Source organism: Papilio polytes, unplaced genomic scaffold (assembly GCF_000836215.1).
Source record: "Papilio polytes unplaced genomic scaffold, Ppol_1.0 DF824169.1, whole genome shotgun sequence".
NCBI lineage: Eukaryota > Metazoa > Arthropoda > Insecta > Lepidoptera > Papilionidae > Papilio > Papilio polytes.
Window position 1 is genome coordinate 1994532 of NW_013525035.1, and position 16698 is coordinate 2011229.

General features: G+C 34.2%; 2 protein-coding genes across 3 annotated transcripts in view; one reads left to right on the forward strand and one right to left on the reverse strand.

Annotated features, from left to right (window-relative positions):
- Positions 1-6318, reverse strand: part of LOC106111412 — a 56695-nt gene extending 50377 nt beyond the window's left edge. The window contains exon 1 of the mRNA XM_013293493.1: positions 5880-6318. Within this exon, the coding sequence (XP_013148947.1) occupies positions 5880-5909 (30 nt within the window). The 5' untranslated portion in view covers positions 5910-6318. The remainder of the gene's footprint in view (positions 1-5879) is intronic.
- A 2396-nt stretch (positions 6319-8714) lies between these two features.
- LOC106111437 overlaps positions 8715-16698 on the forward strand; it is a 40507-nt gene continuing 32523 nt past the window's right edge. For both annotated transcript variants that reach the window (XM_013293531.1, XM_013293532.1), the window contains exon 1: positions 8715-9010. The gene's annotated coding sequence lies outside the window, so the exon portion shown is untranslated. The remainder of the gene's footprint in view (positions 9011-16698) is intronic.

Here is a 16698-nt window from a genome sequence, read left to right on the forward strand (position 1 = left end):
CGTCAGAAAGGGGACATGCTCTTAAACGATCGATGTCATATTAAATATAGAATTGTATTACTGAGTAAATTCTTGTATTTATATATACCATTGGTTTTATGTTACTGATTTTAAGGTACTTTAACATAAGGTCATGTTTCAAAGCATCATCATTTTCTTCAGGTGGAATCGTGGACAAGAGCTAGCTCAACAAACTTAAAAAACCCTCTCTTTTTGTCATGTCAAGTACCAACTTTTTTCCAGTGACTCCGTTCGCGTGAAATTTAAAAATGTTAATAAAAAAATATATAGCCTATGTTACTCACAGATAAATTACCTTTCTAACGGTGAAAGAATTTTTAAAATCGGCCCGGTAGTTTTTGAGCGTATTCATTACAATCAAACAAACAAAGTTTTCCTCCTCATAATATTAGTATAGATATTTCTGATTAACTTATGGTATCTTTAGACTAAATTTAATATATAGTTCATAAGGTTATTCAAAACTTACGTATTCATTTGCAACAATTTTGTTATTTCAATATTAAAATATAACATTTAAAAATACGAAGAAACTATGAAAAGATAAGTGAAAACAATCTTGTGGTACAAGCAGCGACACAAGTACATTCACAAAGACAAACGAACGACAAACAGTTGCTCGACGTCCTTTGTGCACGAGCTTATTCAAGCTAGGCTTTGCTAAACCATGCTCTATTGTTTAGATGATTGTGGCTATTATCGCTTGATAATGGTGCATTAATTGCAGCGACCGTCTCCGTGCTAGACGGCGAAGATTGCATGCATTGTGAGGACTTTCTAACGTATGCATTTTCTTTGTGTGAACATCTTTTTTTATTTACAGTACAGTATCTTTAGAGATTTTGATATTGATAAGGTTTAAAGTAATCTTAATCTATACTATTATAATATAGCGTAAACCCACACTACTTTGTGGCATAAGATGTCAGCAATTACTGCATATTTTTGGATATTTCTTTTTTTAATACAAAGCCCTACACTTACGTCACGCTTTAGGCTATATATTTTCACACTATTAAACTTAAGGGGGAAATAAAATGGATAAAAACCCCAATGTGGGAAAGATGCCATAAGCTACGAGCTGCCAACATCAAGGAACCAAGGATGTCATTTATTCATTTGAATTTTGACATTTCACAAATGTAAACAATAAAATAAAGTTTTTATAATTTCACGCGGATGTAGCCGCAGGGAAACAGCTAGTTTGTAATATTTGTGAAAACCGTGACTTATACTCTTAATGAAAATTCAATTAAAACAGATTTCTAACTTTTTCAATAAAGAAAAAATCTTTTTTCACTAAACCTGCGAAGCCTAAAAGGTATGTTTTGTTAGCATGAAAAGCATTTCAGATAAAGTTTTGCCAAAGCGAAGTTTTTGTACAACAGCGTGTTCGGAATATCTGTCGTGTTTTTGGCAACTACGAGTATATGCTTTTATTTTTCACGTTGCCTATTTTTTTATTATTTCGGTAATAACCAGGCTGTGTAGAGCTTTATTGACACTAATTACAGTATGTAATAATGTTTACACAAAGACGCAGGTAAGAGCTAGTTTTATGTAAAAACACATGAATAATAACAAACAAACGAAGCAGACATCGATCACACATCTATTAACGTGGATAACCACAAATGCTTCTAAAAGTAATTTTCAAACTCAATTTTATTAGTGTTGAAGGTTACAATATGAAACTACACGATAAAATTGAGACGTTTTGTTTGAACAGAACACAACAAAACTTTTCTGAGTTTTATGACTTTTCGTGTGTTGTGTAAAATATTAAATACACGAGAAAACCTAATTTTAGTTCATAAAAACCAATCTGATCTTTTAGCAATTCGATGTTGAAAAAGCAATCAGGTTTAAGTACGAAAAGGTCAAGGCATTGACCTTTCAGAAACAGATATCGTGTTTGACAACGTGACGTTATTGACATTCTATATTTGGGATATTGATTTATTCATATATGGTTGCCAGAAACCAGTCTGGATTTGCCGAAAAAGTTGACATAGACATTCTGCCTACATCTAATATCTATTAGATATTCTCTACTATTATTGTTATTTCCCCTACTTAAGGGTTTCCTCCATAGTTTCCTATTTCCTAGTTATTTTAGTCTATATCTTGATAATATTCAAAATGCGAAAATTTAGATGATATCATGGATGGATGTTTGTTAGAGTTTGCGGACTAAACGGCTAAACGGATCTCGATTAGATTTTGTTAGTTACTTAGTTTTTCTTTTAATTCCACGCGAACGGAGTCGCAGGCAAAATCTTTTCTATAAGTATAAAAAATTATATGAATCTATAGACCCCTTTCATCCCTTATCCATTTAGGTTATACAATCTTGAGGTAGCGATACCTTTAGTAATATTTTAGAGTAATTAATTCCTCTGGGTGTTTCACCCCAAGTAACTGGAAATTTGGAGTTAAAAAGGGGTGTGATTAAGGTGGACAGGTCAATGCACTTGCGGTATATTTTGATTTGAATTCCCTTTATGATGGTAATAAGGTCTGAGCCCCAAACGCAGCGAAGCGGAACATAAGCTATTTAATCGTTAATTATTATTACGATAAAATACGTTATGGTGTTATACCTTCCCGTGAATATTTAAAACATTTAATCCTATTTAGTGTGGTCAGATAATGGTAAAAAACGGTATTTTTTCATTCGCCAAAGTAAAGAATAAAGTCTAGAAAATAAACACAGAAACACATCAGAGTAATACTGAGAAAAAACGTAAAAGTTGACATTGGAATTTACTCTCAAACTAAGGTAGGGAAAATAAATTATTCTACACGTATATTCATCTCCTAAGCGAATTTCGCAATGACCCTGCGGAAGGGCACGTTTCCCTCCCTTATGTGGCAAATGTACTTCTCTTGTATTTTCCAAGCCGCGTAACAAATTACGCATAATTTAACCGTATCCTCAGCCGAGAGGACCGTCGTAAATGTAACCGAATTTACTTTAATCCTGACTGTACAGAGAAACGAGAACAAAATGTTTACGACTGCAAAATAAATTGAAAATGATTTTTGTGCGGCATTATACGCATGTTTTAGGGCTTTGGTGGTATGGATTTTTTTTAAAACAAGTTTTTACAAAATTTTGCTGTTTGCAATTATACAAAAACTCAATTGCTCCTATTAATTTCAAAGATTTTCAGTTTTTCTGCACAATTCAAAGTGTAGATTTTGAATAATTGATTCTGAGATACATTAAATAAACCGCGGCTTGCTGGAAATCACGTCTAATCTAATTTGAATTACTTAATTCATCTATATCTATACTAATAATATGAATATTATAAAAGATTCGTATTTTTATATGTATTCGATTCACGTAAAAACTACAGAGTCGATTTCAAAAATTCTTTCACCGTTAAAAAGGTAGTTTATCTCTGAGTAACATAGGCGATATGTTTTATTCTTTTTTAATTTCACGCGGACGAAGTCGCAAGAAAGAGCTAGTATCAAACATAACGCCAACCCTTTCCACCTACTTAGATATAAAGACATAATTAATTAAACAGTAATTCTATAACGAATAATAATGTAGGCGCAGTACGGGCGTGTCAGGGACACGAACGGTTTAATATTGGTCTAACATGGAAACAATTAGGGTCCATCGGCACTTAGCATACAAACCTCGATATGACTCCACCCTTCATTATGCGAAATAAATTTTACTTGCGTAACCTATTTACTTTTTAAAATTAACAATTCAAGGCTATATTGCCATTAGGGAAGACATAGTTAAACTTGTGTAAGGGTAATATCTTATAGTCTTTCGTGACTTATTGTTACACTATAAAATTTGTATAAATACATATTGCTATCCCTCTTAAAGGGGGTGCACACCTTTGACTAAACTCTTCCATTACTGCTGTGCGCTTGTCGATTGTTTCGCAGCCAATTCAACTGTTTAGTTGCACAACTAAAACCGCGACTAGACATCATCACCAGCTCACTATACGTCCACACCGAGGGGCTCGGAGCCTAACCTAAAGTTAGGTTGACTAGGCCATAGTCAACCACGCTGGCCCAATGCGGGTTGGTTGACTTTACACATATCTTTGAATTTCTTCTCCGATATGTGCAGGTTGCATCACGATGTTTTCCTTCACCGTAAGAACGTCGGGTAAATTATGTGCATATGAAAATACGAAAAATCGAAAATCACATTGGTACATGGCGGGATTTGAACCCAAGACCTGTAGATTACAAGTCAAGTGCTTAAACCACTGAGCCACCGACGCTCTGTCGGTCGACGACTAGACAATCAACGGTGTATTATATCTATAACTATAGGTATTTTAACAAAACATTTTATACATGTTCGAGATAGGCATTTGTTCCGCTTTGTAAATTAAATTTACATGTAAATATATTTGCGTACTGGCTTGCTGAACGTAATTCCTTTGTTCTCGTTTGCTCTGTGGTAAGCTGGGGATTGCGGGCTCGCTGAAGCCGTACACGCTTGTGTCAAGGGCGATGTCTAATAGCAAATCACATTGCCGTGTTTAAACTATTTGCAAATATACGTATATTTAAAAACATTTCTTATTCGAATAAAATTCAATCATAATATTTAGTGTGTAAATTCCCTGCCGTTATCTCAATCTATGTAGTTAGAGTAATCTTTCGTTCTCCATTTCTATCTATCATTTTAGTCGACACTCCCTTCTAGATCATCACATTTCACGCAATCCATCTCTTTCTATGTCTACTTCTACCGGTGTACCTCTACACTAACAACTACGGTTCTCCTTCTCTCATTCTTTTCTCTTAACACGTTTAAACACTTCTACAATTAAAACCAATTCTTAGATCATACGCACACCTGAAACTAAATTATTTCACTTTTTTTATAATATAAGGTGGCAAACGAGCAAGCGGCCACCTGAAACCACCGAAAAGGAAAGCGACCGCTGCCCATAAACATCCGCAATTGCAGACGCGTTGCCTACCCTTAACTGACGGAGGAGAAGACGCACATAAATAGGATATTTCCCCTTCCTATGCGTCTCCTCCACCGTCAAATCCACTTTCCCATCCAATCCTTTCCTTATTTAAAAAGGGTGAAACGGAAAAGGGACTAAATTGAGCTTCAAATAAATTATCCAATACTCGAACAAATTATCTTACTTTATGTCTAGCCATCATCAATCTTCCTCTTCCATATGCTAAAGAGATGCTATCGTTATATCTGAATCCACTGCCTTCTATAGCATATCCTCTTTCACCATCCATTCATACTATCTTCGATCTGCCACTACTTTTGTAGCTTTTTATTTATCACTAAATTATTTATATTAAATTGAAAATTGGAATGAAATTTAACGTAACATGCACAAACTGCAAATTGAAGAGGCTGGAGTATCGCCGGAACGTTTCACCTCAAAGTAAACACAACAGCACTCCAACATGCCAGTTTTACTTTTTAAAATATCTGCAACTGGTTTAAATATTTTATCAACAAATTTATATATTAAAATAAATGTACTCTTTTCGAAATTCCCCACCCAAGAGTAAATTAAAAAGTAAAAGTCTGTAGTGGTCGGATTTCTTTTTTTATTCAAACGAGCTCGCAATTTAAAAAACAAAATGTACATAGATATGTAGCAAATAACATATAATTTTACTTATATTACGGTTAATAATCGATAAAACAAACAGAATAGTACATTTTACTTTATCTACATAAAACTCCAATTATATTTTTAATTCCAAGCTTTTAATAATGCTATAAAGTACAAAGGTTATGTAACCTCAGCCAAAAATCCGGGGGTATGTCCTTGACACGAGCGCCTGCTAAAATATTGCGGCAAAATACCTGTCATACATACCTGGTTCGGCGTCGCCGTTTCGGTCGTCATCTCTCCGAGAGACGTCAATCTACTGCTCCTTCGGCGACATGAACGATTACTATGTCGTGGGAGCAGCACGCCCAGCCGAGTTCTGGATTCAACTGGCCATCGATGTCCGTACTATCGATTAGAATCGTGTCCTTGCACTCGCGAACCGATACTCGATTCAGCACTGGCACATAAATGCCGAAGAATTTCCTAATTTTTTTTATGAAGAAAAGGACATTCTAAATTCAAATCGAAATTCGCGTGTCCGCCATTTTCCTTTTCGTAAAATCCTTAACACATCTAATCTAAAATTAAACTAAACGATTAAAGCGATACACAGACATTATAACTATTTAATATGATTATTTTCAGTTAAAATTATTAATATTTTCCTCGAACTAATTGTTGCGCTTGGGACGTCACCGCCGGGGTGAAGGATACGCCGGCTTTGGCGGCGGCGAGCTCGGCCCGGGTGGGGTGGCACTTCTGCGACTGCGCGAAACGTTCTCTTTGTGTGCGTAATTTGCGTGTATGCTACAATTCCGACCAGTATAAAATAACCTGCGCCCTCCCTCACCAACGGAGAAACTCCGTACCACTAGGAAGTTTTATCGGGTAAAGGAGGTCACTTAAACCTGGCTTCTATTCACAAATACAATCGATATCGCAGAACGTTCAGATGGTAGGAAATGTCAGACATGGTGTCGGGCAGACAAAGAGAGAATAAAGATTCGCAAATCTATAAAATGCTCTTTCATTATTTAATTTCACAATAAGGCAGGTAAATTCTTTTTTGCCTTTTTAATTATAAATGACAACATTTACCTTTGGAAATTAACTGCCTGTAATACATAAATACAAATGTAAATAATCATACTTCATACTAATATTATAAATGCGAAAGTTTAGATCGATGGATAGATAGATGTTTGTTAGAGTTTGTAGCCTAAACTGCTGAACAGATCTCGATGAAATTTGGTATAGATTTAGAGGATAGTCTGGAAGAACACATTGGCTACCCACTTTTTTTTTAATTCCACGCGGACGGAGTCGCGGGCGAGAGTTAGTAATAGTATAAACATTACAAAGCTAATAGTATAAACATGTGCTGACTGTGTATATGTAGAAAAACAGAAACAGAAGTAATCTGTTTTAGTAATCAACTGCGACAAATTCTGCGTAACCTTACTGAGGACGATAAATTTATGTAACAGATGGTACGTCGTAGGAACTTAATGAGAAACAAGTATAAATACTGCAATTTTTTATGCGAAAATATCAAAATATGTTCATATATTTCTCCTTGTAAACATCTAAATAGAAGTAAGAAATATAATCAAAATCAATGTATGATTTTGTTCCTAAAAATTAATAGATTCTGTTGTAACTTTCCCTTCGTAAGACAATACTGTTTTTCAGTTTTAATGAATTCGAATAAAACTCGATATATTCTGGACGAAATGTGTGTAACTTTGTTGACTTAATTGCGTTATGTTATGTAAAGTTAACGTAAAATGTCGTTTGATTGCCACTTTTGTTGCATGGCAACCAAAAACGAAACAAAACTAACATCGCTTAATGAAATACTTCAAAGAATTATGTTTCCATTATTATTTGAATATGCAGAAGAGAATTACAGGATTGTTAGAGTGATCATCATCATCTGGGGCTACTCTCAAACTTCCTCTAATATACTCATTTCGTATCTTATCCGTGTTACCCCACATCTATCTTAACATTCGCATTTCTGCCTCATGTAGTCTCCTTTCATCCGTCCTTTTTACTGCCCAATACTCAGATCCATACAGGTAGAGGTTAGAATAAGGTGGCTTTAATTCGTTTTTACTGTAACATTTCCCAATATTATGTTTTCTAATAAATGATTGGCAATGCTGGTTCGAGTCTAACTTAGTTAAAAGTGACTTTGCCTTCAACCAAGCTGATCGTACTTATTGGTTGACTTGACACAGTCTTCGTAAAACTGGCAATTGTCAATAAAGTAAGGGGAATGTCATGATCTCCCCTATATTATCCTACTCCCGTAGGGTCGGCGCATCGGGTTTTCGTCCTCCAAATAACTCTATCATACGTCATCTCAGTCATCACTCCCATCTTGATCATGTCTCCTTTCACGCAATCCCATCTCTACCACCATACCACCATATTTATAACTAACGTCCTTGTTACATGCGATCCATCTCTCTTCATAAAATGCTCATAACAAGTAAGGAGAATGTCTAAATGCAATATTGCACTTGATTCTGCTTATCCATCAATGAGCCAGAGTTCCGCATACCGATTTAGAAGAATACTTGTGCGGTTGTGTTATCGGGCGATCGTTGAATCGCGAACCGCGTTCAACTCGTGCGCATTTAGCCTAAATGAGATCGCTAGGGTTGTCAATGATCACTTATTTTAATTAATATTTATTATTTTTCGATAATATACTCAAACACACATCATATCGAAAATTGGACTACCGATGTTTAAGATAAATAAAATTCCCTTGCTATCTAGTAACTGTTTTTTTTATTCGGTGAAAATAAAGCTAGGAATCGAAACTGCTTGCTACTATGAACTCAACACAAGTTGTAGCGTTACCGGCGCCCTGAGCGACATTCCTACGGTACCTCCCAACTGCAATCCTATACGAAAAAGGCATTCGTTGCGCCCTTTATGTGTATTGGCTACTAGACCAAATGTTTATTAGAAGGAAAATAAAGGCATTATTTTTCAATCCTGCCAACCCTAACCCGACAGAATCCCAGCGTTGCATCCGCACACTCAAATCAACACGGTTAAATTTAGCCAGTCGAAACGGTGATGCCAACGGCTCCGTACCGCTCCCAGCGCCACCCCACACCTCGGTCTTAAGTCTTCGATAACCCAGTATCGGTCTCCGAAGATCCCAGTCTCTGAAGATCTCGGTCAGCGCAAGATCCCAGCGTCAATGAGACCCTAATCTCGGAATTAAATCCTCGCTAATTCAAATGAAGAATTTTCTTTAGTTAAAAGTTGATACGATTTCTAACTTAAAGATCAGTGTTTTTGTGTGTCTGTGTTGAGTTTTATATGAATGAAATGTATTTTATTATAAAAAAATTGAGTGCAAAACTTTAAAGGTGAGTTGATTTTTTTGTTAAAAAATTTACATAATACTGTTTTTTAGTTTTTTAGTTAATCTAGATAAAAATTATAAAAAAATATTTTATGTAATAGGATGGAATATAAAGTAACTTATTGACTTTGTAAGTATATATATGTACTTGTGAAACTCAGTAAGGGAGATATTGTTCTTTGATAAGTAACTATTATATAGTACGAGTATTGTAATTTTAAAGTTTTCTTTTATATTCGCAGTATAAGTTTCTAAGAAAATAAATTAGTTTATTTACCATTTACTGATGCAGTCTTAAAACGGTATTCAACTATCGTAAAAAAAACATAAATAATCAATTCATATTTCCATTCAGAAAAACATATAAAAAAACCAAAGTCCATGGCAACTGTAGAATCACTGGACGTCGATTACATCTGTGTTCTCGCTGTTTGTTTGTCGCCTTCTATAAACTAAAAGTCTCTGTCCACCCCAAAAAACAACTGACAAGAGTATCATCAATTACATTTCGACACCAACTAATGTTTACATTACAAACTAAATTATTTACACCAAAACGTCTGAATCGAATTAATTCCAGAGCCGCAATTTATTTAATTCAACGCCCACGTTAAAAAAATATTTATTCTCGTGTATAATTTAAAATAGACTTAACACATGTTTCCGTCGTTAGAGCTTCAATATTTCTGCCAAGACTACATAAAAATATCGTTCCATTGATAACGCAAATTAACACAAGAAGATTTTTCTAACTAGGTTAACAAAAACAGTTCACACTTCTTCGAAATTTGAACTGAGACGCGACATTAATATGGGAATAATCGCTAACAAAGGCACCCTTTCAGCTACACTGATGAAATTTTGGATTGAAAAAAAAAAGAGACACAAATCGACATTGACACTTACCTAGGACTAGCTGTTTCCTTGCTGCTTTATCCGTATACAATTATAAAAACTTTATTTTGATTATTTACGTTTGTCAATTCTCAATTGCAAATGTCAAAATTACCGTAACCATAATAACCTTGCTTTCGTAACATTGGCAGTTTGTAGTTTATGGACCCTTTCCCACATGAAGGTTTATTTCCAATTTATTTACCCCCTTAAGTTTTATAACGTGACAATACATAGCCTAAACCGTATCGTTAGTGTTGCGCTTTTAGTAAAGAAAGAATTATTCAAAAATATGCTGTGATTGCTGACATCTTATGCTACAAAATAGTGTGTGTTTACGCTTTATTATATTAGTATAGATGTAGTCCTGAAGGTTTAGTAAGTATAAAATAATAATTATTAATAACTTTTCAATCAGTTTAATTTGTCAGTTTGTTTAAACATTGCTAAGTGATGAACGAATCATATACGATATGGGATCAAAGGAACGTAAAACGTTTGCGTTATTTATTTAGGGTTTCAAAGAATAACATTAAAGTGTAAACATTTTTAAATTAGGAAGCGAAATTAAAAAAAAATCTTAACTACACTCAGATATATTTAAAGTCTTGTGTTCGTTTTACTTTAGTATCTACTAATTATAATTCAGGTATGTTTCTAAAAAATGTTAAATAAAAAGCACGTGGATACGGAAGTGAGTTAGTGTAATCCAGTTTCTAATAGGTAGTACAATCGTGAACAAAACATTTCCGATAAAAGTATTTTTAAAACAAATTATTTACACTGTCAGCACGTGTGTAGTAAACTTAAAATAACGGTAATATTTATTTATAAAAAAAGCTTTTTAACTATAATAATGTATAATAATGTCCTAGGGAGAAAGTTCTTCAGTTTTGCATTGGTACCTTCACAAAGACAGACCTTTGTTAAACTAAGACAGTACCTTTGTTAATAAAGATTGTACCATTGCAAATGTGTACGCGACTGTACCCTAGACTATGTGATCGTCTGATAACAGAGAACAGATGCTCTGTTCTTTTATTAGTCTGCACAGCTCTGGGTCAGTGTTGAACGTCGTAAAGTTTACCGCTCCAAGCTACATTACACTCTTATTTGTTCTAAAGTTTTATACAAATTGTTTTTAAAAAGAAATAAAATCTTTTATTGAATTACTAGCTGTTCCCGTGCGACTTCATCCTCGTAAAATTATAAAAGTTTTATTTTATTGTTTACATCTGTCAAATTATCAATTGCAAATGTCAAAATGACATGACATGATGACAAATGGCAACCTTGCTTCCTTGATGTTGGCAGCAACTTATGGTCTCTTTCCCACATTAGGGTTTTTTATCCCAAAATATTTACCCCCTAAGTTTAATTGCGTAAAAATATATAGCCTAAAGCGTGACGTAAGTGTAGGGCTTTTTATTAATAAAAATAATTATTCAAAAATATGCTGTATTGACTGAAATCTTAGGCATCAAAGAAGTGTGTGTTTACGCTTTATTATAATAGTATAGATACGTTAATATTACATTAATGTACAAGTCTGATTTTCTACGATTGTTAGACAATGAATCTTTTCAGATATATATTTTTTTTGTCTTGTTAAGTTAAAATTTTGCTAACTAATTTAGTTTAAGCGTGGCCTTATAATTTAAAGTGCTGTTATTCAATGTCGTTTCAGCATACGGCCCTCTGTTATTGGATAGTTATTTAATCAGTCAGTATCATTTTCACATTTAAATGCACTAAGATTTAGTGATCACTTAACGAATTATTGGACCGGTTAATCCAAGATCTATCCAGAAATAAATTGGATAAACGTTAACCCAGAATTCGATAGCGGATCATAGTAAGTATTTATGTCTCGGCTTTGAACCCATTATCGATGTGAAACGGAAACGTCGGCAAGCGGCAATAAAACACGATCTTGATGCCATTGATGACGTCACTTAAGGCATACTTGCACTTCGATCAAATTCTCCAAATCTTAAGAACGGTCGCACACCTTTGACTAAATTATTTGCGATTGTCGATTATTTCGTAGCTTTCAACTGTTTATTTGCACAACTAAAAATCGAGTAGTATGCACACCATATAAGCTCAATCAATCAAAACTAGACTAAACAGTTGTGGAATAGTTTAGTCAAAGTGTGCACTGTGGATTTTTTTTATAACATAAGGTGGCAAACGAGCAAGCAGCCAGCAGAATCCGCCAAAATGGCAAAGCCACCGCTGCCCATAGACATCCGCGATCGCAGATGCCTTGCCTACTCTTATCCGACGGAGGAGACGCGCATAAAGAGGATATTGTCCCTTCTTATGCATCTCCTCCACCGTCAAATCCACTTCCCCTTCCCATCCTCTCCTTATAAGAAAAGGGTAGTAAAGATGAAGGGACTTAAATTAGACCTCCGGCACACTCATCAGACGAAACACGGAATTGATTCCATTTCACGCCTGTCTTCTGTGTTGTGATGTTACACCGAGCGTGCCGGCCCATTCGTGCTAAGATGTTAAAGCGGGCACTACTATAAAAGCTGGTCAGTATTATTGTATCTGACATACATAGAACAATAAAACAATTGTTTGTCATAACTCATACTATGACTGACGTCCTTGACATGAGCTCGCAATGTTCCTACGCAACGACCCATCAGTTTTATGATTGTTAGTGCGGGCGCACACATTTGACTACACCTTCGCACAACTGTATCGATTGTCGATTGTTTCGCAGCCAATTCAACTGTTTAGTTGCATCGAGTAGTGTGCATGTGCTCATAGGAATCAAAGCAAGACTAAACAATTGTTCGATATAGTTTCATGTGTGCGCACACTCTTAATATTTAAAATGACAGGAGGTGGAAGAAGTACTATATAAGCTATTGGAAGCTAGAATAAATATCAAGTTTCAGTTGCTTAGAAAAGTACTTACTGTAATGTAGATTTAACCCAAAAACTGCTCACAAAACAGAAGATTAGCGAAATCGCAAGCGTCTTTTGTTTTATTGTTTTCTGTACGAATATAGAAACAGAAAAAAATGTATTTTTGCATTGGAATAACTCTAAAACTACTGGACCTCTTTGGGCATTTAAAAGCTATGTTATCAGGGAGTAATGTAGGCTACATTTTTAACTATTTTTTAATTCCACGCGGACGAATTCGCAAGCTACAGCTAGTAAATAATAAAATTGAGATGACAAAATTTAGTACTTCAACATTTAGTAGATATTACTACTAACACTTTTCTTTGAAATAATTCAGAAATGAATTTATAAAAGTTTTTATTGTCATTTATACGATTTCATTTTTCAATGTCGAATAAATCTAAACAGATAAAATCTGATGGACGGAAAATTACGTTATGACAACAATAAAAAAATGAAATACGGGAAAATGCGTTCGATATCTTTAGATGAACGTTTTAAAACGCGTGTAAATCATTTCGATTTTTATTACATTAAAGACTTCGAATCTTAGGGTAGACAGACAAAGATGATGTACATAGTACAAAATTTACTACTTACATCCAAATTCGACATTTTTTTTATAATATAAAATGACTAACGAACAAGCGGCCACCTGAATCCACCGAAATGGAAAGCGACCGCTGCCCATAAATATCAAACACACATAAAAGGGACAGTTCTCAGTCAAATTCACTTTTTCTTCCCATCCTTTCCTCTTAAGATAAGGATGGAAAGGGAAAGGAACTAAAATTAGGCCTTCGGCACCACACTCAACAGATGAAACGCGGGATTGCTCCCACTTCTCGCCTGTTTTCTGTGTGTATTACACCGGGCGAGCCGGCCCATTCGTGCGAAGATGTTAAAGCGGGCTCTACCACTGTTAAACGATGTTCGACGATTATTAAATGGATTTTATTAGTGAAATAAATTTTATTACAAATACTAAATATGTGTATCATATCTATCTTTGATTTTGTATTACGACTACATCCATATTTGACATCATAATTTAGCTACTGATATTACAATGGTTCTAAATTTGTATAATAATGGGGTATCCTTGTCCGGTTTTGTCAATAATGACGTCACACGTCATATTCATAGACAGGAAACAATCAAAGCCTACAATGTTGAAATATTAACTACTATAAATACGTGATCGAAACATGCATTGTATTAATTTATATTTTACTAGCTCTTGCCTGCGTGTATATCCGCGAGGAGTTTAAAAAAATGGCCTATGTGTTCTTCGAGACTATGCTCTACATCTACGCCAAATTCTATCGAGTTCCGTGTAGCCATTTAGGCGGCAAATTCTAACAGTCATCCATCCATCTAAACTTTCGCATTTTTAATTAATAAGGGCGAAGATTATGACTGTGTGTCTCCATTGTCAAAATTAACAGTGGTAGAGCCTAGAGTAACTCGTTCTCTACCTCCTTTGAACTTTTGCTAACTAAAGATAGTTATCTGCAAATACAGTCTATGGGTAGTTACTTCGCAATTTTGATGAATTCAATTCTATTTAGTTCTATTTTATTACATATTGTTAATATATTTATTAATATTCAGATCTATTAAAAATGTTGACATTCCTTTCACTCTTACTGAATAAAACAGAGAAAACCTTGGTTTTGTTTTTTTTTTATACATTAAGGTGACAAAGGGGCAAGCGGCCACCTTAATCCGTCAAAATGGCAAAGCGACCGCTACCCATAGACATCCGAAATTGCAGATACGTTACCTATGTTTTATCGAACTGGTTCGTACAGCTATTACTGCAGACTTCCACTATTTAAACTTCCTGTAGTTTAAACTACGCAAATAAGATATATTAAAATTAAACAAACAGTATCGTAAATAGATATCTATAATCAACCTTGGTACTTTCAACGTAGAAATATTTTATTTCACCATGTTTATCTAACAAATAGGCCAAGTTCCAGAAACATTGTATCCGGAATGCCAGCCTTGATCGATACAGTTTCGATGTTTGTATGTTGAATGAATGAAATTTTTGAGGTTGTTTTTCACTCATAAAACATCACGCGATGTAAACTCTTACATTAATGGCCGGTTTCCCAGATATGTTTAACACTTCGTTAATGTTTTTAATTCGATAAATTCATGAAATGCGGTTCAGAGTTACTAAACTTGATTTTTACTCCGTTGAAGCATAGGTCAACCTAACACTAATGAATCAGTAGGTAATGACAAAATAAATGGAAACTTCAGAAACCCGGCATAAATGACTTTTAGTTAAAGATGTTTATGAGGTTTTTAACACGATTTTATTCTGTTTATAGCTATATTTTGATTAAATTTTTAAGTCTGATTTTTCTTTTCCAAATGACAGATTCTATTTTGAATTTTAGTTATCAAAAACTGATTTATAAATGTATGTTTTTCAGAAATATTTCCATTTGAAATAACTGTTTTTATAGTTTTCCCGTGTTGCTACATCCACATGATATTATAACTTTATTTTATTAAGTTTACATTAGTCAAATACTCAATTGCAAATGTCAAAATTACTATATTAACCTTACTTTCTTGTAGTTTAGTAGGGACTAGGGTTCCCACCATAGGGTTTTTATCCAAAATATTTACACCCTAAGTTTAATGACATGAAAACATATAGCCTAAAGCGTGTCATAAGTGTATTATAAAGAAGAAATAGGAAATAATTATTATAAAAATGTGCTGTAATCGCTGACATCCTACGCTACGAAGTAATGTGTTTACGCTTTATTACATTAGTATACGAGAATTATTGTCAGACACTGTCTGAATTTAGTTCAGTTTAGTTTTGGTAAAAGTGGAGCATAAAACGTTCACGTGATAAAATTTATGAATTGACTTAATAATGTTGATCCGCCAAGAAGATAGTTATTAATCTTGAATATCCACTTTATATTCACGTTAAGAAATTGCAGAAGACAGAATGAGTTTATTTCAGTCAAATCATAATATTTTTACAAACGCCGGTATTTACTGCGAATGCTCTTTGGTGTTTCGATTTACATTGTTTGCGGACGCTTTTAGAGGGCGTTGGATATTAAAAGAATTTTTAACGATTCCCGATTTTAAAAGCTTTGCTTGTAAATCCGTCTCTGGTGTAAACCCTACTAATACTTTCAGGGAGACCTTGAAGAGATTTTTGGATTTTTTCATTTGACTACAAAAATGTTAAACTAGTTTTGCCCATCGATTGAATATAAGCTATCTTAACAACTTTCTGAGACATAAAACAAGTTTAAAACATTAGGAATGGATAAGAAAGGGAAACACAATTATTTCAGTAGACAGAGCCTCTCTGATCTTACCATTTTTTGGTAAATAAACTTATTTCATTTTAAATCATTTTGGATTACGACTATTAAACTACCTAAAAGCTATTTTTTAATTATCTTGGATAATGGGTGTGGAAGGGTACATCAGTAGAGGTAGACCTTCAAAGAGATGGATGGATTGCGTGAAAGGTGACATGATCAAAAAGGGAGTGATGACTGAGATGACGTATGATAGTTATTTGGAGGACAAAAACCTGTTGCGCCGACCCTAAGGGAGTAGGATAAGGAGAAAGATGATAATGATGATCTTGGATAAGTTTTATCAACAATTTGTAATATAAAAAGAAATTTGCTCTTTTTAATTTATCCTAAAGTAATCATTTTAACTAAGAATTTATTTAACATCTGTAAATTGTACTTTACGATAACCTCAAATCGATGTTGAAATTGTTTTAACTCGTATATCAGCCGTTTAGATCCAGCATCAAATATTGATCTGTAATATAAACAGGATACGATGCAGTGAAGATTA